A 24,562-nucleotide genomic window follows, 5' to 3' on the forward strand; every position below is an offset into this window, starting at 1 on the left:
GGTCAAGTTGAGGGCTTAAGGGTTTCTGTTTATCTTCTCTGAAGGTGTTAGAATCATTTTGATAATGAATTTGCTTAGGCTCAACATATGAGCCACACTCACTTGAGTTTCCATGACCTAAGACTGCAATGATGTTTGCATTCTAATTCCTTCTAAATACTTGTTTATCCTTTGGAAAATATGGAGTAAGTTTACTGTGAATCACAAAATCCTCATCAGAAAGTGGGATGCAAAGTGACAACTCTAGGAAGGAAACAACACATGGAGCCAGGAGCAAAAGGCCTGACAGCCCTGAGATCATGTTCCCTGAATGGTCCTGGCTCCCCAGGATGGCTGTTTGCAGCATCACTAAGCAAAGGACACCACTTGAATCATCAGGAACACCAGCTCTATCCCCTCTGCTCACCCGTAACTCTGACCTAAGCCATGACCACAGTGGTCAGGTAGTTCTGGTACATGCTGGCAGCACTCCACCAGGTCTCTAAGCCTTTGCTTCTAACCCCTCAGGCTATGACCTGGGCAGTCCGGAAGAATGGCAGCAGGTGAGGGAGAGTGCACTTGCAACTGTTTCTGATGAGATCCCCGTCAAGAATGAGCCCCGCTGCCCACCGCAGCCATCCACTCAGCAACCCCCCTGTTGCTTCGTCTTCTCCTTCATCTCCCTCGTTTGCTTTACGTAAAGTGAGTCTCAACACGAGGTCTCCAATCCCAGATAACTTCCCAGATGGGTTCATCCTTTTTGGGTGTTTTCCTGAGTGTGTGTGTGTGTGTGTGTGTGTGTGTGTGTGAGAGAGAGCCTATTACTTTTCTGTGTGTATCATTTTAAAAAAAGAAATCATTGCTGTTGGAGATGCTCAGTACCTTTTTTCCGCTTTTCTGAGCATCAGTGCCCTCGTGTCTTTTCATACCCTTAGTTTCAACAGCCTTTGTTATTTGCTTCCAAACTAAAACCACGTTCATATGTCTCCACTTTATTTGTTGTAACACTTAAAATGCTATTCATGATTGTCCACCTGTAAATGATGATTCCCAAACATGCTTCCCCTCTGGCACCCCACTCCTCCAACCTGCCGAAATGTCTGCCATCCGCTATCACTGGGCTGTGTACTGTGTCAGGACCATGGAGAGCTCATGGTGGTTTTTGTTTTTGTTTGGGTGTTTTTGCTTTGTTTTTGATTTTTGGTTTATTATATACTCATCGCTAGCTCAGTTTTACAAGCTTGGCCAGTTATATGCATTCTTAGATGTTTGGATCATCAGATGATGACTGATGGGACTTCTTTGCAGAAATCTCTTCTGGAACATTCTTATCTGCTGCAGTCAGACCAAGCTGCACCTCCTGCTCTCCAGTCTCCCTTTTGCATCATCCTTTGCTTTCTCCCTGTTGAATTGTGTCCTGCTTCCTGTGTTGTATTCTTTCCTCTGTCTTGACTTAGTCCGTTGTTTTGGTGTAGTGCCTCTCTGGTAACCAGGTCAATGTCCAGAAAATGCTCTGGAAATACCTTTATTGACCTGTTTACTGGCTGTACAGGTGTGGTTGGTTAGAAACCATTTCCTTCCGCAATTGCAAAGTAAGTTCTCTAACACGTTCTCTAATTCCAGTACTGCTACTAAGCAGTTCAAAGCCATTTTGATTTTTGACCCTCTATATGGGACACATTTATTCTCTCTCCCCTGCTACAAACTTGTAGAGTCTCCCCTCCCCCAATTAGGGCCCTCTTTCTGTCCTCAAAATGGTGAGCTTTCACAGGTCGACTTTGATCATCCATCAGTTCCGCCCATCCCTCCTGGGGCTCCCTCAGTCCCTCTCATATCCTTAACTTCTAGGAAGTTTTCTTGGTAATTTTCTTCTTAAATACTTTTTTTCTGAAATTCCATTCATTCAATGTCCAACCTTCTGGTTTGGTTCTCTTATTCACCTGTATACTCTGTATTCCATCTCTCCCTCTCTCTCTTTTCCCTCTCTGAATCAGTTAAGCTGCTTCTTCTCTGCAGACAATCTGAGAAGGGACAAGTTATGTAGTTCGCTTTATTCTTTTTTTTTTTAATCCTGTAACATATATATATATATATATATACATATATATATATGTATTTTTAATTTTTTCCTACTTTAAAAGCAGACTAACAGAAGAAAAAAAGAGAGGGAAAGAGGGAGATAAATTTTCCATCTGCTGCTTCACTTCCTAAATGGTCATAAAAGCAAGGGCTTTACCAAGCTAAAGCAAGGGACCTGGAGCTCCATCTGGTTCTCCCATGCAGCTACAGGGACTCAGGCACTTGATCTACTATCTTCTCCCTCCCAGGAAGTATTAGCAGGTGAGTTAGAAGTAGAGCAGCCAAGACTGGAAGCAGCATTCTGACGTGAGATACAGGCCCCTGTGCAGCGGCTTAGCTTACTGCATCCCAACACACACTCTTCACTTGATACATTTTAAATATTACATTCGGTGGTACTGCTAATGGTGCTCTAAACCTGAGGGCCTAACTTCTTGCTTCCTGAAATAGTTTTATTTTCCACTAATGTCAGCGCAGTATCCCCTCGTACATTTCTTTTATTCAGCGGTCAAAGGACATGTTTGAAATGCTTCTTGTATATGCATGTCTGTTAACAACCTGGTTTCTGTCCTTCTCCACCGAGTTCTCTGCTCCCTGTTTGCATCAGCGTTTGGGACCCATGCTTGCTCTTTTTATGAAGCCAGGTTTGCATCAGGTTTTCATACAGATGCTTCATGCTCTTAGCTCCATTTGTTAAGATTTGTTTCCCAAATAAATTCTGCTTTGCTTAGATGGAAGGAACTCACGTGACCATTGCTGGTAATCCCCATGCTGTCCTTTGTTGCCTTTGCAAGCTGCATCTTTATTCTAGAATCCAGCAAACTCTCTTCTCCCTAACAATCCTATTTTCTTCTATATGTGTCACTTCTGTCTCCTAGTGTTAATACATCACAGCTTATGTTGCAACCCTTTGGGACAATATTCAAGGCAAACAAAAAGGGTTAGGATATCAGTTTGCTTGATCTTTGTTGTTTGCCTATGCAAGGCTCTTATCCATTTATAAATAGATTTATTTCTAATCCAGCAATTCCTTGTAATGTGTTTTGCATTTACATATGCAATTTTCATTCCTCACAGAAAAAAAAAATTAAGGAAAAAATTAAGACTTTGCCCAAACTATTTTCTAATTGAGATCACCTGTTCCATATTATTTTTGAGTAAAATTAAGAAACTGATGTTAGCATCCAGAAATCACTTGCTAATCAAAGTTGAAAGGGGTAGAAAATGAAGACTTTACCTTTTCCTGGGTGGATTGTTTTTTTTAGCCAGCTGGAAACACAGGCCCAGTGGCTCCTGGGGACTGAATTTCAGAGCTCTGTGGTTAAACGTGTCGAGCAACAGAAAGGCTGCTTCTGCTCTTACTGTATGTTCACCTGTTCCTGTTCTCAAAATTGCATTTACTCATAGCTTCTTACTGGAAACTGTCTTGGCATATAAAAGTCACCGTTTAGTCAGTATACACTTATGTGTGTTAATTTGAAAGGTGTGAGTGTGAGTGTGTGTGTGAGAGAGAGAGAGAGGCACTGTGAGTGTCAGCTTAGCACCAATTAGCCCACTGTTTCTTACATCAAAGGACCCTCTGGTTTTCTGCAAGATTCCTAGCTAATAAGGTTTCCTTCTCATCAGGAAAGAGCTCTCTGTCCACATTTTGCTCCTTTCTCCCTTTCACTATACTACCTTCCTGGCATTTCAGTTGAAAACAGTCAATGGTGCTAAAAGTCTTGACAGCTGAAAGACTGGCGCTTCCAGTTTTCAGGTTCATTTGGTGTTTAACACAGCCAGACACGTGTGTCCAAGGAAGAGCATGCTGAATCAGCTGCTTCCTTGGCAGTATTCTTTCTTGTCTACAGGAACTTCACAGGTTTCAGGAGGTGCCTGGAACAGTTTGAAGGGTTTCTCAAGTTTGATGTTGAAGTACAATTAGGATTTGATAGATTTCCTTCTGGAGAAATTTAGTGTATTTCCCTGTTCAAGCGGAAAGAGTTATTATAAACCTGTGACATTTTGCTACACAGTAAAGTCTTGAGAAAACACATACTTCTCATTATTTATTTATAGCATTACTTAATAGTCATACATTGCATCAAGTGTTTCTTGAACAACTGTAAAGGACACATATGTGTTAGTGTGTACCTTTTTAAGGAGTTCCCTAATTCTGTTTGGAAAAGGAATTCTTTAGTTGCAATACGTGCCTACCCCCATCGCTTCTTAGTGTTACAAATGTTACATTTGAGAAGTGTCATTCTGGCTTTTCTTCCATTTTCCCTGACATGGCAGGCCTCGGTCATTGTCCCCAGTGAAGGAGTCACTGGTGCAGATAATCCAAATCCTCAGCTAATCCACTTCAAGGAGTAGGACCCTTGGCCTCTCTGAAGGCTTCACACCCTGTCCCACCTGGAATGCGATGCATGCTGCATGGGAGAACATCAGAACAAAACAAGGCTAAAGGCTAATCCGCCAGGCAATTGGGCCCACAGGGATCGTTAGGAGTTCCTCATCCAGGGAACAAAAAGGGGGTCACAGGTCTCCCCTCCTGCAGTGCCAAAGCCTACCCTCTCTCCCTCCCTGAATTCAGGGACTCCATGCTCTTATGGCCCCGGACCAAGGCCTGCTGGATTTGCCAAACGGAATTTGCAATTGATATACCAACAACCTTAGGTGGGATATTAAAAGGAAGGCTCGTTCTGTTCGACTGGAGCCAGTGCAGGAGGAGGTAACAGTGGCTCAGAGTTCCTGACGTGGCGCTACAGCCAGCTCTGCAAGCTGCCACCTCTCCCAGGCCAGCAAAGATCCTGTGGTTTCAAGGCCCTTATACGTTACAGCTGGGCACATGACCCTCAGTCACCTTGTCTCTTGAACAATCACTGTATCTCACTGCATCAGAAGCCACTGAAGGTTTACACAGTTCAGGAAGGAACCATGAGCTTAGAAACAAGGAAAATAAAACAGGGTGTTTTTGTTTGTTGTGTTTGTTTGTTTTTGCCTCATACAGAATCCTAGCATCTGAACTGTTTCTTAAAACACACTTTTGGGGATAGTTAACTTACCTAGCATGCACTACATTTTCAACTTATTTTAAATGTGATTCTCCATGTCACCAGTTCTAGAAGCATTTCTATTTGGGAATTTTTTTTTCAGATTTTAAAATATTTATAGATATATATTGAGATATCTTGGGGGGTGGGGCCCAAATCTAAACATGAAATTCACGTATGTTTCCTAGACACTGAAGTGTACACATAGCCTAAATGTAGTTGTTTAGTAATTTTGTGCATGAGGCAGGCTCATGGTGAGAAATTTTCATTTTGGATTTGGGATGGGAGCATTTCAGATTTCAGATTAGGGATGCCTCACTTGTAGTATACTCACATAAGAAATCAAGTGTGCAGCTGTGGGGCTTGTATGGTGTCCCCATGCCTGACTATGGCAGCTGTGTGGACAAGTACCCGAACAATTTACTCACATTGCAAAATTAGGTTGCCATGAGGCCACCTCTAGAGCTTTCTTCTTGCCTTCTCCCCAGTGCTGAGGAGGGTGAGCCACTCTGCACCTGAACTGAGCCTATTGCCAAACTCTTGTCTAGGTCCAAACATATCAGCCAGTCAGATTTAGGGAGAGCCCCGGGGGTTAGGCTCCTTCTACAACATCTTCCCCTTTTGTGTCCCAAACAGGTGAAAGCCTTTCACCTCATCCCTTGCAGCTGACAAATGCCCTTGCTTCAGGCTCACAGGATGAAGGCCGCCTCCCCAGCGCTCCCCAGCGCTCCCCAGCCTTCCCCACCCCTTCCCAGCCCTCTTCCCAGCCCTCTTCCCAGCCCTCTTCCCAGCCCTCTTCCCAGCCCTCTCCCAGCCCTCTTCCCAGCCCTCTTCCCAGCCCTACCCCATCCCTCCCCCACCCCTCCCCCAGCCCTCCCCACCCCTCCCCCAGCCCTCCCCACCCCTCCCCCAGCCCTCTCCCAGCCTCACCAGCCAGGAGCTGAGAAGGCAGCCTGGTTTTGACTTGTTCTTTGGAGAAAAGATCAGTCAGCCTCACTGCCCACACAGCTCTTGATTCTGCTGCTGTGGGGTTTCACCAGCAACCTGCTGGTCTACCAGGCTGGGTCACTGTGATCACTGATGCCACTTAATGCCCTCCGCAAGAATATCACCCTATAAAAGCAGAATATCATGTAGACTTTACATACACAGATCCTTATAAAATTTTTAAGGCTTGCTGGATTTTATTGGACCAAGTGAACCAGACTGAGTATATTAAATTTATGAATCCAACTGACACAGTACCATAATAATTCAATACAATATGCTTATGTCATTAAACTCATAAAGATGCTCTGAATAGCTATAATGAATAGTCCTGATTCTGTAATCACAGACTTGCATTTTGTTCATGATGAATCTTAACTGGGAGCTCTCAAGCTTCTCTGTAACATCAAAAAATAAATGCTGTGGGTTTTTTTTTTTTTAGATGATGACTGTTTATTTCAAGTATTTATTTTAAAACCTAGGAAAAGTAAAAGTACTTGATAGAAAAAGAAATATGCCCTAAGCAAATTATTCATTGAAAATAGTAAGATTGGCAGAGATTGGCATTAAGTACTATAGCATATCATTTTATGACTAGCCATACATTACAAATGCAAACTTTTTTCATTTTGCCTTATATAATTTTGTTTAGTCCCATGCCCCTTACCTTATTCCCAAACCCATATATTTTTTTTTTGCTGTTTTTTTTTTTTATTATTTAACTTCATTAATTACATTGTATTATGTGACACAGTTACATAGATACTTGGGTTCTCCCACCCCTGCCCAAACCCTCCCACCATGGTGGATTCCTCCACCTTGTTGCATAACCACAGCTCAAGTTCAGTTGAGATTCCCCCATTGCAAGCATACACCAAACATAGAGTCCAGCATCTTATTCAAACCCATATATTTTTATTATCTATCAATATATAATGAACTACCCCAAAGGTTAGTGTCTTAAAACAATCATCAGTTTTATTGCTGATGACTCTGAGTCTAGAATAGGGGCAGAGTCAGCTGGATGTCTCGTCTCCTGTAGGTGGTGTTAGGTGAGTCACTTAGGCCACAGTCTGATCATGCTGCCCTACGCATGAGGGCAGCTGGGGCACTGGTGTGTATGAAGTGACTTCATCACCAGAGCATCACCTCCCGTGTGTTCTGCCGGCTATAAGTCACAGGTTCCACCTAGGTTCAGAGGGAGGGCCATACAGGTCTGTGACTTCCTGGGGGCCACCAGTGTAGTAAGCTATCATACATAGCACCTTCCTAATCTCTACTTTCTTTCTTTTTTTTCTTTTTTTTTTTTTTTGGCTGCCTTTGCCTTTTCTCGACCTTGTACTTGATCATTTGGAAGCCTGTGTTAAAATGGTGATAGATCCTACTTTTAGAATAAAGTGATTTTTAAATGATCCTGGTGATGGTGGACCTTGGGAAACTCAATTTCGACAAGACCCCTAATCAGAGAGATGGGTAAATGTGTCAGAAAGATGCCTGGATGTGTGGAGTTCTATTTCAGCCCTTCTCAGCCAATGCTTTCCTTTGTTATAGGTCTAGATCAAAGGTCTAGCTGAGAGTCCTCAGCTGCAATTTTGCTGGTTTTATGAGGACTGGAGAAAAGATTTTCTTTACTTCAGTTTAGTTTAGACCAAAAGTTGGCACACTGCAGGTGTGTGGTAAGAATTTGGAGAATGACCCCCAGTGACCCTTGCCCTCACTGTCCTTGCCCTCCAGCGTGCGTGGAGTCCATGAGGATGAGGCAGCACCACTCCTGTAATTGCTCTGTGTTACATGGGCAAGGAAGACCATCCCTGAGCACCTGCTCTAATCACTCCAGCTCACCAAAGGCAGAGTTCCTCTGGCTGGTTGAAAAAAAAGAGGAGACTTCAGGGCCCGGCGGCGTGGCCTAGTGGCTAAAGTCCTCGCCTTGAAAGCCCCGGGAGCCCATATGGGCGCCGGTTCTAATCCCGGCAGCTCCACTTCCCATCCAGCTCCCTGTTTGTGGCCTGGGAAAGCAGTTAAGGACGGCCCAATGCATTGGGACCCTGCACCTGCGTGGGAGACCCGGAAGAGGTTCCAGGTTCCCGGCATCGGATCGGCGCGCAATCGGCCCATTGCGGTTCACTTGGGGAGTGAAACATCGGATGGAAGATCTTCCTCTCTGTCTCTCCTCCTCTGTGTATATCTGGCTGTAATAAAATGAATAAATCTTTAAAAAAAAAAAAAGAAAAGAAAAAAGAGGAGACTTGAAGCAGGAGAGATTCCTGAATTGCTTTCTTCACACAGGGAGCAGACAGGAACCACAGGATGTGAGGGCCTGTAGGTGCTGAGAGCTGCCTGCAGGAAACCTGCGAAGGAGGACCTCAGGCCTACCACAACAATAAGCTGGGTGTGATCACAACCTGAATGAGCTTGGAAGTGGTTTTTCCTTTGAGCTTCCAGATACGAGCCAAGCTTATCCAACATCTTGTTTTCCAACTGAGGGACCACAAGCAGAGAGTGAGAGCCTGGCCATAATGTAGCATGACTTGTGAACAGTTGAATAGCTATTGTTTCAAGCCACTGAGTTTGTGTTACTATACTGCTATGGAAAACTGATACAGGCCTACAACTCAAACCACCTGTCACCTGTTTGCATACTGTCTAGAGCATTGCTCACGTGGGCTGGAGCTGCAATCCATGGGACCAAACTGGCCCAGTGCTTGTCCCCTCAGTACCTCACTCCTTGACTACAGCTATGCCTCCCTGCTCCCCTGGCCTTCTACCAGTCGCTGTGCACACGATGGAAACTGCTGGTGGCAAGGTCCCATCACTAAGCAGTAGGATGTCAGTCTGGCAAATGACCTGGTCTCTGGTCAGCTGCCCAAATTGAGATGACTGGGCTCTCTAGGAAAATAATGAGGCATTAAAACTGTCAATCACCCAACCAGCACTTGGTGCACCACACACCCACAACCTGCAGCAACTCACACCAGGAAAACAGCATGGGAGTGGCCGAGCACAGGAAATTTCTTTCTGCTGTTACAGAAGTACCTATGTAATGGCCTCAATTTTGCCTCTTGGCCCACAAAGCCCAAAATATACTATGCAACCTTTTGCCAACTAAAGTTTGCTCAACCCTGGTTTGCACTGAAGGCTGGGGAAAGGTGTAGACGTGTCAGCCTATGATGTGGTAAAAAGGTGCAGCCGACAGTGCGTAACAAAAGAGGAAGCTGTTGGCATAGTGCATGAATGCTATGTAGGCCTGGAACACAGACCACGCCCTCTCATGCTGAATTACCATGTCCATCGCCTGGTACAATCATGCTGGATCCTGATTGGTACTCCAGACTCTGCTCCTACATCTCTAACTCTCAAGCATACACCCCACATATCCTCCAGGTCTTGCCATGAGCTCACCAGTTCCCAGGCTGAGCTGGGGACCTTTCCTGTGTGTCCCCCAAACACCTCGTTCCTGTTTGCTTGTAGCCATAGTTCAGTTACTGCTCTGGCTGTCCATCGCTCTGGCAAGACTGCTAGGCACTCATGACAAATCTGAGTCTTTTCTGCAGTACCAAGCCCAGAGCCTGTGTACAGAAAACTTCAAAAGATACTTGCTGGGACTCACATGAAGTCCAAAGAGAAGAGGAATCAAAAGAAAAAGGCTTGAGCCAGCATGCAAGTGAATTTCAGTTACGGGAACCAAGTAGAAGAACATTACAAAAAGTCTATGGAAGAAAAATGGAATTAAAAGATAAGTTTATTTTGCTGCCCAAACATTTGAAATCTATGCATAATTTTTCCATCATATACATTTTCCAAGAGCTCTTTCGGAGTACCCTCATATGAACAGGAACAATCAAGGACATGCAGGCCAGCCCAGGGGACCCTGGGTGTCTGGTCAGTGCCTGTGCTCATGGCCTGGCACACTGCGTTGCGGACAGCAGGTATTGCAGAGAGTCTGCAGGATAAATGAGTGGCCTGAATCAACCCATCCTGGCTGCATCAGCATATGGTGGACGTTTGGAGGTGCATGAAGATCAGAACTCATGTATATCTGATCCCATGTAGCCAAATTTCAGGATTCCTAGAATGTTACCTGTTGGTGTTCAGACTGGAATGTACAGGAAGACTGAGTGATTCATGTTGACCAGACCTCTGACATGTCTGGAAACAGGGTGTATCTTCAATGTACCTACTCTGTCTCTAGAGCCCACAGATCATCCAAGGGCTGCCAGGTAACTGAAGTCTTAGCAGAACGATGCTTGTCTTTAAGCTGCTGCCATGGCTTATGACTTCTGGGAGGCCACTGAGCTCTGTCCACTAGTTATTTTTAACAATGGAAAGGCCCCATTGTATTTGCAAAGAACATTTCCATTTTAATAATTTCAGCAATTTTAAATTAAATTATAGGTTTGTGTTAAAACCAAGTAAAATGAAAAGGGCTTCCTAACAATGAGACAGCTCGGAATACCATTAGAGTGACACAGCTGGGATGAGGCTAGTTCTGAGCACTACTGAAACAAAATTTAATATCACAAAACGGGCATGACTGTATCCCCTGCTAATTAAAGGAAAAGGAAGCCAAAGTAGGAAGGAGGATCTTTTTTTTTAAATGTTTTATAAGCCCTAATTCTCGTTCTAGCGTCTTATTTCACATACGAATGCACATCTATACATGCATACATGGGAACTGATGAAATGCAAGGAAAATTTGGGGAGCGTATGCAGGCATGGTTTGGACAGTCTCAAGAAAAGACCACCTCACCCTCATTGTTAGATTTCAGGCTGAAGGGCTTGAACCATTTTCTTTTAGAGATTTATTTTATTTTATTGGAGTGTAATGATTATAGAGAGTTGGGGAGAGAGATCGCCTGTTGCTGGTTCTCTCCCTTACTGGCTGCAACAGTCAAGGCTGAGGCAGGCCAAAGCCAGGGGACCAAGAACTCAAACTGAGTTCCCCACGTGGCTGGCCCTGCTTCCTCATTCACATATTAGCTGGGCTTGGCCATCATCCCCCCTTCCCTCATCCTCTGAGTCTCAAATCGTCCGATCCTTCAAGACTCTGTTCCTGAGAGGACATGGTTGTAAGATATGAAAGACCGTACTGTGTAATGTGCCACTGATGTTGCTGCAATGGACCACAGAGTCCACAGGCAGTGTCTGTGGCCAGACTAGCATTTCATGCAGAAAATGCAGAACACAGACAAGGCTGTGTAAAGACCCAGGGTTGTCCAGGCTGTTCCAGCACCTTCAAAGCATGTTTCCTTTGAGCCAGAGTTCAGTTTGACATTCTATTGTGGGTCACACGTGAATCATATTAATATAACAGCCATCATCAAGAATGTCTAAAATAAAATAGCGTGTAGCAGCATATTATGTTCTCAAGTGTGTGTGTGTGTTTGTGTGTTTCTCCCGATGCAGTATATTGATTAAGGCACCAAGCTAAAGCTCTTAAATAATAGACTGAACTCTTGTTAAATTACCCTCTGTGGCTGTAGGGAGTATGTTTCGCCTTTCAGAACTCATTAACACGGCCAATAGACCATACATGCCTTTGTTTGGGTTCAGAAAAGATTAATAATGTTTAGTTGCATTGAAGTGGTGTTGGAATTTTAAAGATTGGTCCATGGATCGCAGTTTTAGGGTGGGAGCCTGCTGCTGTAGGGCTTAGCTAGGGTGCCCTCAGCCTTCTGGAATGGCACTCTGCAAAGCCAGATGGGATCCACCTGTTCCTGAGAGAAGGCGGCATGCCCAGACCTGACAACAGACAAGCCTTGGGGGAGCTGGACTAAGGCCTACAGACAATGTTCCTTCTCTCTCCTGCTAGTGGCCTGGGAGAGGACAGGGGCGGAGTGTCAACTCCTTTAGGAACTGTCCACCTGGATCCGGTGGAAACAAAGGCTGTAGGAAACCATTTGAGTTTTGCTGAGGAGCCAGAATGGCTCTCACTCTTGGAAACGCCCCCTAGAAGCAGTCATGCCTGTCTGGAAGCTATGTGTCCCTAAGCACTGTCAATTCCTGTGGACCCCAAGCACCAGCCCTATTAGTTCTTTGCAACTTGTCTGTTGCAGAAAATCAGAGGAAAAAAATTTTTCCAGCCTTTAGCCCTGAGTTAGCCAGATGAGCAATCACCAGAGAAGGAAGAGGTGTCTGTTCCTACAGAGATCTGGGCACTGTGGGAGTAAGAAGCGCTGGTGGATTCCCCAGTGCTCACCCAGCACATTGGGGAGCACTCAGGGGAGGAACTGCACTGCGCCCATCCCCATGGGGAAAACCATCTTTCCCTGTGTCAGCATGTCAGCTCTGGGGACCTAGTGCATGCTGGTCCCCAGAGAGCCTGTCAGCCTGGAGAGGCAGCAGGTGCAGCCCACGCCATGCAGCTGAGATGATGAGAGTTAAAGTGCCTACACCGGGAGGCATGGGGGGGGGGGGGTGCCTGCCCAGCAGGGGGGCACTGGCCCTACAGTCGGCAGGACTGGCATCCTATCAGCCTCTGCGGATGGGAGGGTGGGGTGTCAGTCCTGCTCCCCACTTACAAACCCTGTATGGCAGACTTCCCCACCTCATCAATAAGATAAATCAATAAACTTCTCTATCCTGTGCTTCTGATAAATGGCTTCGCCTAAGAGCAACAAGATCCTGGCTTGTCCCATTAGTGTGTACCCCCGGGAGCGGTCCTGCACATATACGGGGTGTGGCCAGGCACAGGTGAACACAGGAGGCCTGCTTTGGGGTTCAGGAGCCCTGAAGTGGGATCTCCCTCATTATCCTGCTTGTCTTCTTCAGTCTCCGCTTTTAGGAGTCCACCCTCAGCCACAGAGTATGTCTTCTGTTTGGGAGTCTTTGAAATCACGTGCTGGAGTCACATACCCTTTCACACAGACCCGAGGCGGTGGTCACCTCTCACCATTAGTCCGCTCATCACCCCACCAAGGTTGACTTTCCCCGAGCAGCAAACTCATCTACCTGTCAGAGAAAGGCATTGTATGAAGTCATACTGCTCAGTGTCGGTACTGAAATATGCCTTAAAGATTAGGCATCTAAATTTGATTTTCTGAAAACGTTGATGAGAAAGCATATTTTTTAATTTTAGTGTTGATCCAAGCAGCAAAAACTAAATAATAACCTAGATACATGTCTGATTTTGTATCTTGTTTTTTTTATGATTCTTAAGTTCCTTTGCACCCTGCAAACCAATCAGTGTGTGGGCATCTGTCCCTCATGTGGTCCACGCCCCTCCTGTCATCTGCTTCTCTTTCCCCTCCATCCCTCTCCCTCTTGTCCCTGCAGCTCCTTCCACCTTGCTGCCGCCTCCTTTCAGCATCTGCCTTCTCCCTTGGTCTCTGCCATCCTTTCTGGTTTCCAGGTTGTAATCTCCTGACAGAGGAGTTGGTCCTCCATGATGTCCTCCCTGTGCTTAGAGAGGACCCTCACAACCCCGGGAGAATGCGCTTGCTGTCCTCACCTCCCTGAGCCAGGCCCTTTATCAAAGCAAGACATCTGGGAGGCCTAGAATAGCAGGCTTTGTGCAGGTCCCTAACGGCCTATGGACATTCAAATATTCCATTCTTCTCTCTCTTCCTTCCTTCCTTCCTTCCTTCCTTCCTTCCTTCCTTCCTTCCTTCCTTCCTCTCTCTTTCCTTCTCTCTTTCTTTCTGTCCTTCTTTTTCTTCTCTTTCTCTCTCATGGGGAAAATGTCCTGTGAAAGTCAGAAAGACAAGTTGGATATTGAATTTCACAACTCCTTTATACCATGCCCTTCTGACCCTGTATAGTCACTTGAACTCCTAATGTCCTTCTGTTCTGCACTTCCCTTTCACAGAGCACACTGCCCCAGGATGCTGCTCTATTCACAGGCTCATTTTTTCACAGGCCAGGGAGGACTACAACGTCTATGTGGCCACAGAAAAAGAGATAGCTTTGATAGGACTGTCATGTTCTCCCTTCAGCCGTAGATGCTGCAGGAAACATTGCACACAGGCGTAAGACATTGTTTTGGAACTGCGTGTTGAATATCTTCCATATAATTATAATGTGTTCCCACTATTTCTAAGGAATGAGTTCTAGCACATGTGCTGATCTGTGTTTGAGCCTGCCACCCTAGGGAGAAGCATCTTTATTGGAAGGATAACGATCACCCTGTCACACTCACCAGACACCCATGATATATGAAAGTGAATTTCTTTGTTGAGGAAAAACAGCTCAGGCAGCTGGACCAGCCAGTGTGCTCACAGGGCAAGTGCTGCTCAGCCGCAGTGCTGGGCTCACCCCCAACACGTGCACAGTGGGAGGGAACCCTGCAAGCATGGTGTGGAGCTGCACGCGCCAGACAGAGCAGTATGCCCAGGGTGGTTCCATTAGCAAGGAGTTCAACACTTGCAAAGCCTAGCATCTAATCCTGGGTAGGAGTCGGGATAGCAGGAGTCCTATGCAGTCAGGATCGAACGTGGAGGAGAGGGGACGAGAAGGGTGGCCTGGATGCTTGCTAGGTAGTGCTATTTATATGCTGGTCACATAGGGGTGTTCATTTTGTGAAAATTCACTAGGCTGCATCCTGTTCTCTATGTGTTTGCCGTAATTTGAACAACAATAAAAGATGTAATAGCCAAAATCTGCATATATCCTAAACTTGGCGACTGGGGGGGGGGGGCGACAGAGAAGAGGGGGAAACCGTGACCTCAAGAACGCTCTGCAGTTATTATTCTGTCACTAGCCCTAGCCCCAGACCCTTGGTTTTCATCAGAACTTGCTCAGCCCACTTGAAGCACCTGGCCCTGGACACAGCTAACATTGAACATGTCTCATCTTCAGACTTGAGGTTGCTTCGAAGTCATTGCAAAAACATATCTGCTCTCATCATTTCCATGCCTTGAGAAAGTGATTTGTGTAAAGAAAACCAAGGCTGCCTGCTTCTCCTGGCCAACGAGATATGTTTTTGCAAAGAAAACCTTCCTCGATAATGTTCCAAGTTAGTCGAAGCAGATCGTCCTCTCTGAAAGTTTCCATCAAGGCATACATATGAGTTTACTTAACTTTAAAAATATTTACTTATTTGTAAGACAGAGAGAGATCTTCCGTTAGTTGGTTCACTACTCATGATCACAACAGACAGAGCTGAGTCGATCTGAAGTTCGAGCCAGGAACTAGGAGCTCCTACTGAGTCTCCCACAAGAGCCCAAGCACTTGGGCCACCCTCTACTGCTTTCCCAGGCTCATTAGCAGGGAACTGGATCAGAAGTGGAGCAACTGGGACTTGAACCATTGCCCATACTGGATGCCAGAACTACAGACTGTGGCTTAACCCACAATACTGCAGTGCCAGAAATGAATTTAGTTGGCTTGTTCCCTCTTTATGGCAGTGCTCTGGCAGGAAAAGTGTCTCCAATGTTTCCTCTTTTCCTTTTATTTGTATTTTTAACTCTGATTTCTCTTCTCATTACACCCTCCAGGCTTTATTGTCCCCTTAAAGGAACTCTACTTTGTGAACTAATGATGACAAATGTTGGTATAACATCTGTTCCCATATTTAAATTGCCTCCTAGTCTGGCAGAGTTCATCTTGAAGGCAGGTTTGTCGTAAACATCAGTCTGAAAGTTCCTGTAATCCAAAGGGTTCCCGAGGTGGCAGCTGCCCGGAAGCCCCCAATAGGCTACCCATGCCATGGGTCTCGCTTCGCCCACACTGTCAGCTGTTCAGGAGTGGCATATCTGTGTACACATGGGCAAGCTCCTTCTCTGCCTTGCTCTAAATCATTTTGCACTGAATTTTCCCCAAATGTGCAGGTGTGTGCTTGCAATCCTCTGCAAGCCTTGGCCGGTTGGGGGAAGCCTGCAGTATTTACTGGTCCCCATGTCTCAGGGGATTCAAGACCCATTGGAGTTGCTATCCTCAGGGTCCCATCCTCTGGAAAATCCGAAGTGCAAGTTTTGCTTTGCTTCCCTGATATTAGCAAACACTGGGATGAAGAGTGGTTGGCTTCGGCACCTGATTAACCTCAGTCCTTTTCTGAAAGGTTGCCCCAGCACCACTGGATCAGAAGCATGTTGAACTGGGAAAACCAAGGCTGGTGGACACTTCCAAATCTTCTTGAATGGTCTCTCAGCAGCAGTTTCCTTGCTGAGAGATAGATACAGCATGAAGACCAGTTCTGGACAGGGCTGGATGCTCACATAACCTTTGCTGACTTCAGAAACTTGTGGACAGGATGCCAGCTTCTATTATCTTGCCATGGCCAAGGTTACATTTGATTCAGCACTTGTCAGATCATATAGTAAGAGAATATACAGTAGGTGGCGCATCAGTTTCCTTGCATAAAATATAAGGAAATAAATATTGGAAGGCTCGTTTGGAATCTGTTAAACAGTGTTTTGATTAGTAATCCTTGTTATGTTTGAGAAACCAAATAACACATTATCCCTGGGCAGGGTATCTCATCCCAGAAGTTAATTTCAGGTTGGCATTTGATAGAAGTAGCTGAATCCTATCTTCTCCTAAGCCAGGTCTCTTGGCTGTGGACTTTTGGTACCAGAAATTCTCTATTCCAGGTACTTTTCTGGGCCTGCTGGGCATTGACAGCAGTCCTGGCTTCCACCCATCTGGCATGTCCAAATGCCTCCATGCATTGCAGGAGTAGCATCTCCCAAGCTGGGCACCTCTGTTCTCCATCACACGTCATACTTGTTAGACATTTTTTGCTGTTGTTACTCAAAAGTCCCAAATTATTATGTTTACTTCTTAACTTTGTACCAGGATGTTTAAATTGTTTAAGCAAACAGAGTAATGGATGTTTAACCCCTTTCCTCCATGCCACTTTCTATTGTATGTGAGGTTTTTATGACCTAAAATAGATGAGCCATTCTTACATGACCTCTCCTTGAATGCATCCCTCCAGTACCCGCATCTTGTTTGGTCTCCAGTGCCTTACAGCCTAGTCTCAGATCAGTTTGGCTGCCCCAGTGCTAGGAAAGGTGGACACTGTGACCTGTGTTGCAGGAGATCCAGGGGTACAGAGTGGTTCATCCCAGTAGGACTTTCTTACTATTGATGATAATAGGATTTTGCAAAATTATCTGTGACTATCAGTAGTTGAGACTACTCCCCCCACCCCCCCTTTTTTTTTCTTAAAGCAAAGCAGACAGACAGGGAGGTCCTCACTCTGCTGTTCATTGCCCAGGTGCCCACAATATCTAATAATGGACCTGGCTGAAGCCAGGAACCAGAACTTGAGCCGAGTCTTTACCTTGGGTGGCAGGGACCCAACTAGCTGAGCCAGCACCTTCTGCCTCCCAAGGTGTGCATTAACAGGAAGCTGGGATGGGAAATGGAGCCAGGATTCAGACCCAGACCCTCGGCTATAGGACATGCGTGTCCCTCGCTGAGTGCCTGCTCCTTTCCCTTTATTTTGTAAGGTTTGGAGTAGACACCGTCCAGTAAGCATCATGTTTGATGGCCTTTCTATTCCTTTTCAGTATCTTTCTGTTTCTTGAATAAATACAAGAGAAATCCACTTTTTTTTCCAACCTGCTCTTACTCAAGTGACACAGTTGCTGAAAAGCAGCACCCCCCTGGGCCCGGCACCATGGCATTTCTCTGGGCACTGTCTACAGAAAGCCTGGAGGCAGCGTTGCTGTGAATCCCAAAATCTGCCCGAGTCTTCTCGTGTTTCCTGTGGTTGGCTTGGTGATGCCAGTGCCGTCAGGGACACCGTCGCGTGCAGCTTTTACTGGTGGGGACATTTCCTGTCCAGGTGGCCATTGAAGCTGCCTGGGGACAGTCCTCCCCTCATTGCTGCCACCCAGCAATATCTTGACTTACCTTATCCTCATTCTTGTATCTCCCCAGAAGTACCTCAGGGACTTTTTCAGCGTGATGCTGCAGTCGGCGACATCTCCTCTGCACATCGACAAGGTGGGGCTGACCCTCTCAAAACACAGCATTTGCGAGTTCTCGCCATTCTTCAAGAAAGGAGTCTTCGACTACAGCAGCTACGGGACAGGGTAGCGCCAAGGGTCATGGTGGATCCACCAACACAGTGCCTTCTTGTCAACGCGGTCAGATGCCAGGTGGCCTCCTTCTGCCAAGGCAGGCTCTCAGCAGCCAGTTGGATCACCTCACATTTTCCTACCTAGTGCCTGAGTCTGGGAACCTGGGCAGGTTGGGGTTGGGTGGGAGGGCATTGCCTGCCTGCTGCTGCTGCTGCTGCTAACCTGGACAGGTGGCTGTCACTGTTCCATTGCAGGCAAATGTGGCCTTTTCCCCTGTGCTTCCTTCTCTCTGCTCAGCAGAGTCCGTCCCCCATGGTGAGATGGACGTGGCTTGATGTTCTCAGGCTGCCCAAGCCAAGCCGACCTGGGACCTCCCGAAGTGGCTGGCTTACCAGACCACCCTTAAATGACGTTCATCTGGTTTCTTCTTTCACCAAAATATATCCTCCGAGATTTCTTTTTTATATTCCTACCATGTGGCTGGCTGTATCCCAAGAAAAGCATTCTAAAATATTTCACTCTACTTTTCTTCCCCCTCATTTGAATCAAAACTTTTCTATAATGTCTAAACACTGATGTTTACACAGAATTTCATATTCTGCAAGAGGAATTTTTTTGAGCCAATCATGACTAAAGTCTTCCATGCTTGACAAATTGGATGTAAGTGGCATCACTTAAAACTTCTATAAATCCCTACAAATAGGACATTCATTTAGCCTTGACTGTTTGAGGACATTTTTCCCAAATTGGAGTAGCTACTGTGCATCCCCCAGCTTTTCCTGCTAAGCACAAAACAAGCGCAAAGCTGAATGCATCTTTTTAAATGTGGTTTTGTTCACATTTTTGTTACAGAATTTGCTGGATCTTCAGCTGAAAAATTAGAATTCACCATAGGTTATTAATGATCCCTCAAATTACTCAGGACTTAATGTAGCTTTGCACATCCATGTACAGTAAAACTGCTTTGTTTTTACTAAAAAGGAAAATGTAAGTAGGAAACAGATATGTCATATATTAAATTGTATATAATTATCTATCTATAGATTTATATATGTATACACTCCTGTATAATAGCTGTATCAAAATGTATCATTCCCACCAAATTTGTTAAAGGTGTTTGCTTTTACAAAAATCTGAATAGAGCTGGTAGCAATATTAAATGAAGTTATGAGAACCTACACTCCAGCTGAGTTTATTTTAAGTTTGTAACATGGTTATTCCTGCTGATCTGTTTAAAAATTGATCTACTGCACTTGGAAGGATACAAAATGTATAATTTAGCATTTGTGTTGCAGAAAAAAATGCAGTGAGAGTAATGAGTGTGGTGACAAATGAAGAGTTACCTGAATATGTCTACATTCAGTCTTCAAGAATTTTCCTGTACAACAGAGCCCTGCAGCCTATATATATACTTTAAATATTGTCATCATCCCTTTAAGGAAGAAATTTATCATTGTACTAATTAAATATCGTAGTTTAACATGATAAAAATGAGGGCTTTATTTGTTTAATTGCTGTAGAAAACCTGCTTTTGTCTGCAATCATGATTCCAGGGATAGGTTTAAGAGCAATTACTACTGGAGAATTTAAAACTAGAGATTAAAGGATAAAAGCTAGGGAGATCATAATTAACAACAGGTCATTTATTTAAAAGGAGTCAAAGTGATAAAAAAAAATTGTCCCTCATTTGCTGAATAAACGAAATGGTTTTCTTCTGCTGACTGGTTAAACTATCTCTCACGATTTGGGACTTGCATCAGAGGCTGTGGCAAGCATTTTGTTAGAAATCCACAGGATACTTGGCAAAAATAAATAGACACATTTTTGTAAGAAGCACAAGATTCAGAAAATCCTTTCTTACCATTCTTCACCCTAAGCAACTGAGCTGGAGATTTGAGCGCTAACCAGCTCTGGCTAGAACACGAAGAGGTCATTTCACCGCTCTATCCCCAGTTTCTCCATCTAGATACAAAGCCATTGGCCTGGAGGAGCGCTAGCTTCCATCCTAAGTTACAGTAGAGGAAGACACTATCAGCATTGAGCCAGTTCCAGGTTCTAGTGTGTGGGTGTCGAAGATACACTTTCCATCTGAGAGGCAACTGAATCTGAATAAATATGGGTTGAGGGCAATGCTGAAAAGCAAATACAAAGTTGCATCTAAACAAATAGCAGAATTCCTTCTGGAATGAAGACAGGATGATTTTAAATGAGTTAAAGAAAATCAGTAAATGTGTCTTGTGTTATTCTGCTTTCAAGTACAATAAATAACCAAGAAAGGCCTTGCTGACCACACTAGACAAGGCAGATTGACACATTATAGCTTGCAAATGCCTTTGCAGTTGGATGCATCGTAGGAATTTGAACTTGTTCTTTAAGTAGTTTCAACATTCCCTCCCAGATCTTGCTTATGTAATAAATATGTGCACGAAACTTGTTTATAATCACGAGTATTGCAGTTAGCTTCATCCTGGTTCCCACCGAGACTGTGGCTGCTAAATCAGGAGGATTTGAATTCAAACCCTGTTGCTTACTTATTTGTCTTAGTAAGGACCCAGAGTCAGGCTGGCTCCCCAGTGACTGCCACCTGGAAGGTTTTCTTCCCAGTCCTTAATGTGGAAAGACCTGGAAGGTACACAAACAGGTCACCCCAGTCCTTGGGTCACTCCGAAATTGTCGTTTTTTATGCACAAACTTTTTTTTTTTTTTTCATTGAGGAAAAAGCTAATTCTGCTGAATTTGGCCCCTGAGTTATCCGTTCAGGGCTCTGTACAGTGGATGTATTTGATTGAGGCAGTCAACCGGAAGCCTTCAGAGCCTAAAATTTACTGTGTACTTTGCAGTGTAGACCCCCCTGGGGGAGCTGGGGTGGGTGGGGTACAGATTCTGCTCTCAGTGCTGGGACATGCTGGTGTTCTGGGTTCTACTTTGAGAGGTGAGTTTCTTTATTTCCTGCACGCATCCCTCTGCACACCTGGTTGTGCTGATGTGTTCTTGGAGGTGGAGAGCAGAGTTCTGTTGGGATAGGGCCCCTTAGTATTCAGGTTCTGAGCCTGTCACGAAGCAGCCTCTTCCTCTCCAAGAGCATGTGCCTACAAGGCAGCTCAGATTGGAACCATGACACTCCGTTATGTCTGCTTCAAACACCACAGTTAGGTTCCCAACACTGTCTCTTTTACAGAGGCTTCCAGTATCGCCTGCAGGTGTCATAAGTCAAACCCGGCTGCCATCGGAGACCTTCTCCCGTGGTGCCACACACACCTGTAGGACAAGGACAGGTGCAGACTGGGCTGCTTCACGAAAGCTGTTTCCCTCCCCTGCCTTAAAGAAGGGAAGCAGGAAGATTAAGGTAAAAAGAACTCCACGGAAACTTGTTCCATGTTACCATGACAGGTGATTTATGCTTTGGGAAAACTAATTAAAGAACATTAATCTAGAGACTTGTTCTCGACAAATCAAGCCTCGTGTGTTCTTTTAACAACAGGTTCCACCCTCAAGAAGAAGCCCTAGTTATGGAATTTTTAATTTATGTTTTTCTGTGGAGACCTTGTTTTTTTCCTGATGACAATTCATTAGATGGAAAATCATTATGGCAGGCAATTTTTTGAATTTCACACATATGGAATTATCTCACAATTGGAACAAAAAAGGCCCTAAGCTAAGCCCATTGAGCATTTCTTGCAAAATGACAAAAATGTGTCCTTTGTTTAACCATCCTCACTTAGTGCCCCTTTATCTGGAAATGAAGATGATGAGATTTTTCTTTGAAGAATTACCTCGATAAACACTGATTTCTTTGGAGATCTGAGATTTATCCAATTACATCAGCACCTTCTCCATCACTGTAGAGACAAGATCTTCCCCATTCAAACAAACAAAATAATGTGCTTGCCAAATGCCTCATCAGCCGCCCCTCTGTATAAGTACTGACAATGGATATGTACCCCCAAATGAACGATGCACAGAGGGGGAAGCAAAACGTCCCACCAGCTTAGAAACAGCATTAATGCAGGTCACTAAAAAAGGGAACTTTGTCTCCATAATTTAAATCTTGGGGGGCTAGACAGAGGAACAATTCGGAATTTCTGGAAAATAGAGCTCAAAGAAAGATTTCTTTAGGTATAAAACATTGTGAGATACAAACATCGTTTTTTGCCATAGTATGTAATGCTTCTGAACTTTTTGCATGCATCGGCTTCAAAAAATTTACCAAAATAACTGTTGGTTGTATTTCCCATGAACCTCAAGTGCCTTCGTGTGTGGAAAGCATAATTATATGTCAGCGCCAACAGAAAATGACTTTCCTGGAGGTGTCATGAGTTCTCGTATTGTGAATCCTCATGTACAGCGAGTTCCTATTTGCAGAAGCTTTTCTGTCTTCCTGGGAGCATGTGCAGTTGTGCCCAAGAATGTCTCACGAAGAGCTGGTGGGTTTGCTGTTTCTAAATTCCTATCCTTCCCTCTTGCTTAAGCAGCCATGCAGGCAGGGAGGGAGGTGCAAGGCCACAGCTGCTCCTTCAAAGCTGCCAGGATGATTGTTGGAGAAAAACAATCACTGGGCAATAACATGAGTTTCTCCTCGTGTTGTATTTTTAAGCATCTTCACTGTGGCTGATTCCTAAACTCTGTCATCTCTTTTCCTAAAAGCAGAAAATAGAAAACCTTGTTCCCATGGAGAGGGGCTGGCCACGATAAATGATATTTCGGTGATATCCTTGGGTGTTAATAGCTCTAGGAAGAGATACACAGCCTGAAGTAGCAGAACAATTAAAATTGGCTGTTTGCGGTGAGCAGGAATGGGCCCGTGGACATTTAAAAGGCATTTTTAGTGTCTTCCAGTGCAACACCCACGGCTAGCGGTGTACCGTTGATGTTGTTGACAATGTCAATTTTAGCAGAAAGCAGATCAGAGACCGTGGTGCTCCCTTGAGGGTTTGGGGCACAGGATACTCCCGGGAGCCTCCTGAGAGCATGCTGAAGCTTGGATGTGTTGCCTGTAGGTGCAGCTCTGACAGAAACACTTTTTTCAGCCTGGCCACTCCCTGCCACACTGCATACCAGATGCCAGGTCCCAAATCCAGCTTCCACTTCATTGGCCCACAGTGTCCTCCTGCCCCGACCTGCCACACTTCCCTGACCCCTCCCATGCCATTTAGGGACTACAGGGAGGGAAGGCAGGCCCTATGAGGTAAGTGAGGTTTGTGAGGTTGGCCCCCGAATGTCCATTGGGTTCAGAAGGTGCTTGCCCTGTTGATGTTAATTCAGATCACAGCCACCTCCCAATTACCCCTTTCCTGCAGTCAGGCCAAACTCAGGCCATTTTTTAAAGATTTCATTTTATCTAGTTAGAGAGAAAGAGAAATCTTCTATCTCCTGTTCATTCCTCCAAATGATTGCAACAGCCAACACTAGGACAGGCCAAAACCATGAATGTCTCCCACCTGGGTGCATGGTCCTAAGGGCTTGGACTGTCCTTTGCTGCTTTCCCAGGCTATAAGCGGGGAGCTGAATCAGAAGTACAACAGCTAGGACTTGATCCATTACCCATATGGGACTCCTGCACATCAGGGTGTGGCTTTACTCACTATACCACAACACCAGCCCAGAAGTGAATTTCCCCTTGAGTCTTCTAGGAGCTCGCTCGCTCTTCTGTCTTCAGGCCCGGGTGTGTTTGGAGTCTGAACATTGCAAAGGCTCTTGCTGTCAAGAGTCATGAGCTCTGTGGATCCTCCAGTTCCAACTCACAGCAGTGGCCGGCAGCCCACACAAAGTTCACATCCTGTCTGCTTTCAAAACAGGACAAGGAGCCAGTGTCAGGGAACTGTGTGCCAGCTGTGTGGTTCAGGTGTGTGGCTAACAGCAGCCGCCACCTCTTCTGCCAAATGCTCTTCACCTGAGAAGCTGCTTGTCTCTTTCACCACTGATAGACACGACCTTGCTGGCCCTGAGCTATGACCAGTGTTGACTTTTCGACACCTGGCACAGCTGTTTTCCTGACCGTTCTTGGTTGGGAGCCTGAGCATGACTGTTACGGGTGATGTCTCACGAACAGAGACGTCTTGCTTTCCCACGCAACTGACTGGTCTTTCTGTGGTAACTCTTTTTCTAATGGAGATGCCACATCTGTCAAGTCTGGGACCAACTGCAGCATACAAATGTTGCTCCCTGTTTGAATTTTTCTGCTCCTCAATATCAGGATGTAGGTCTATAGGAGTGGGACAAGTGGTGAAAGAGTTATTTTGGAACTGGGGCTCTGGTTGAAGAGTCCAGATCACAGGTTGAAGCTCTGATGGCTTAGAAAAACCTTCTGGCTCTGATGGATTAGAAAAACCTTCTGGCTCCAGGACCTGAACTCACATAAATAACAGTATTCCTTATTTTTTATAATGTCTCAATAAACCTTTTTGAAGTTGAAAACATCAGGCCTTAAGTATTTCTAGTTCATTTAACCTGCTGAACACGGTAACTCAGCCCAGCCCGACTACGACATGTCCAGAGCACTTGGTCTTAGCCTGCAGG

General features: G+C 45.2%; 1 protein-coding gene across 2 annotated transcripts in view; it reads left to right on the forward strand.

Moving 5' to 3' along the window:
* KIF16B (kinesin family member 16B) overlaps positions 1-19,399 on the forward strand; it is a 245,044-nt gene extending 225,645 nt beyond the window's left edge. For both annotated transcript variants that reach the window (XM_058679737.1, XM_058679738.1), the window contains one exon: positions 17,904-19,399. In XM_058679737.1, the coding sequence (XP_058535720.1) occupies positions 17,904-18,062 (159 nt within the window). In that variant the 3' untranslated portion in view covers positions 18,063-19,399. The remainder of the gene's footprint in view (positions 1-17,903) is intronic.
* The last annotated feature ends 5,163 nt before the right edge of the window (positions 19,400-24,562 follow it).

The sequence above is a fragment of the Ochotona princeps genome, chromosome 22, assembly GCF_030435755.1.
Source record: "Ochotona princeps isolate mOchPri1 chromosome 22, mOchPri1.hap1, whole genome shotgun sequence".
Lineage (NCBI taxonomy): Eukaryota > Metazoa > Chordata > Mammalia > Lagomorpha > Ochotonidae > Ochotona > Ochotona princeps.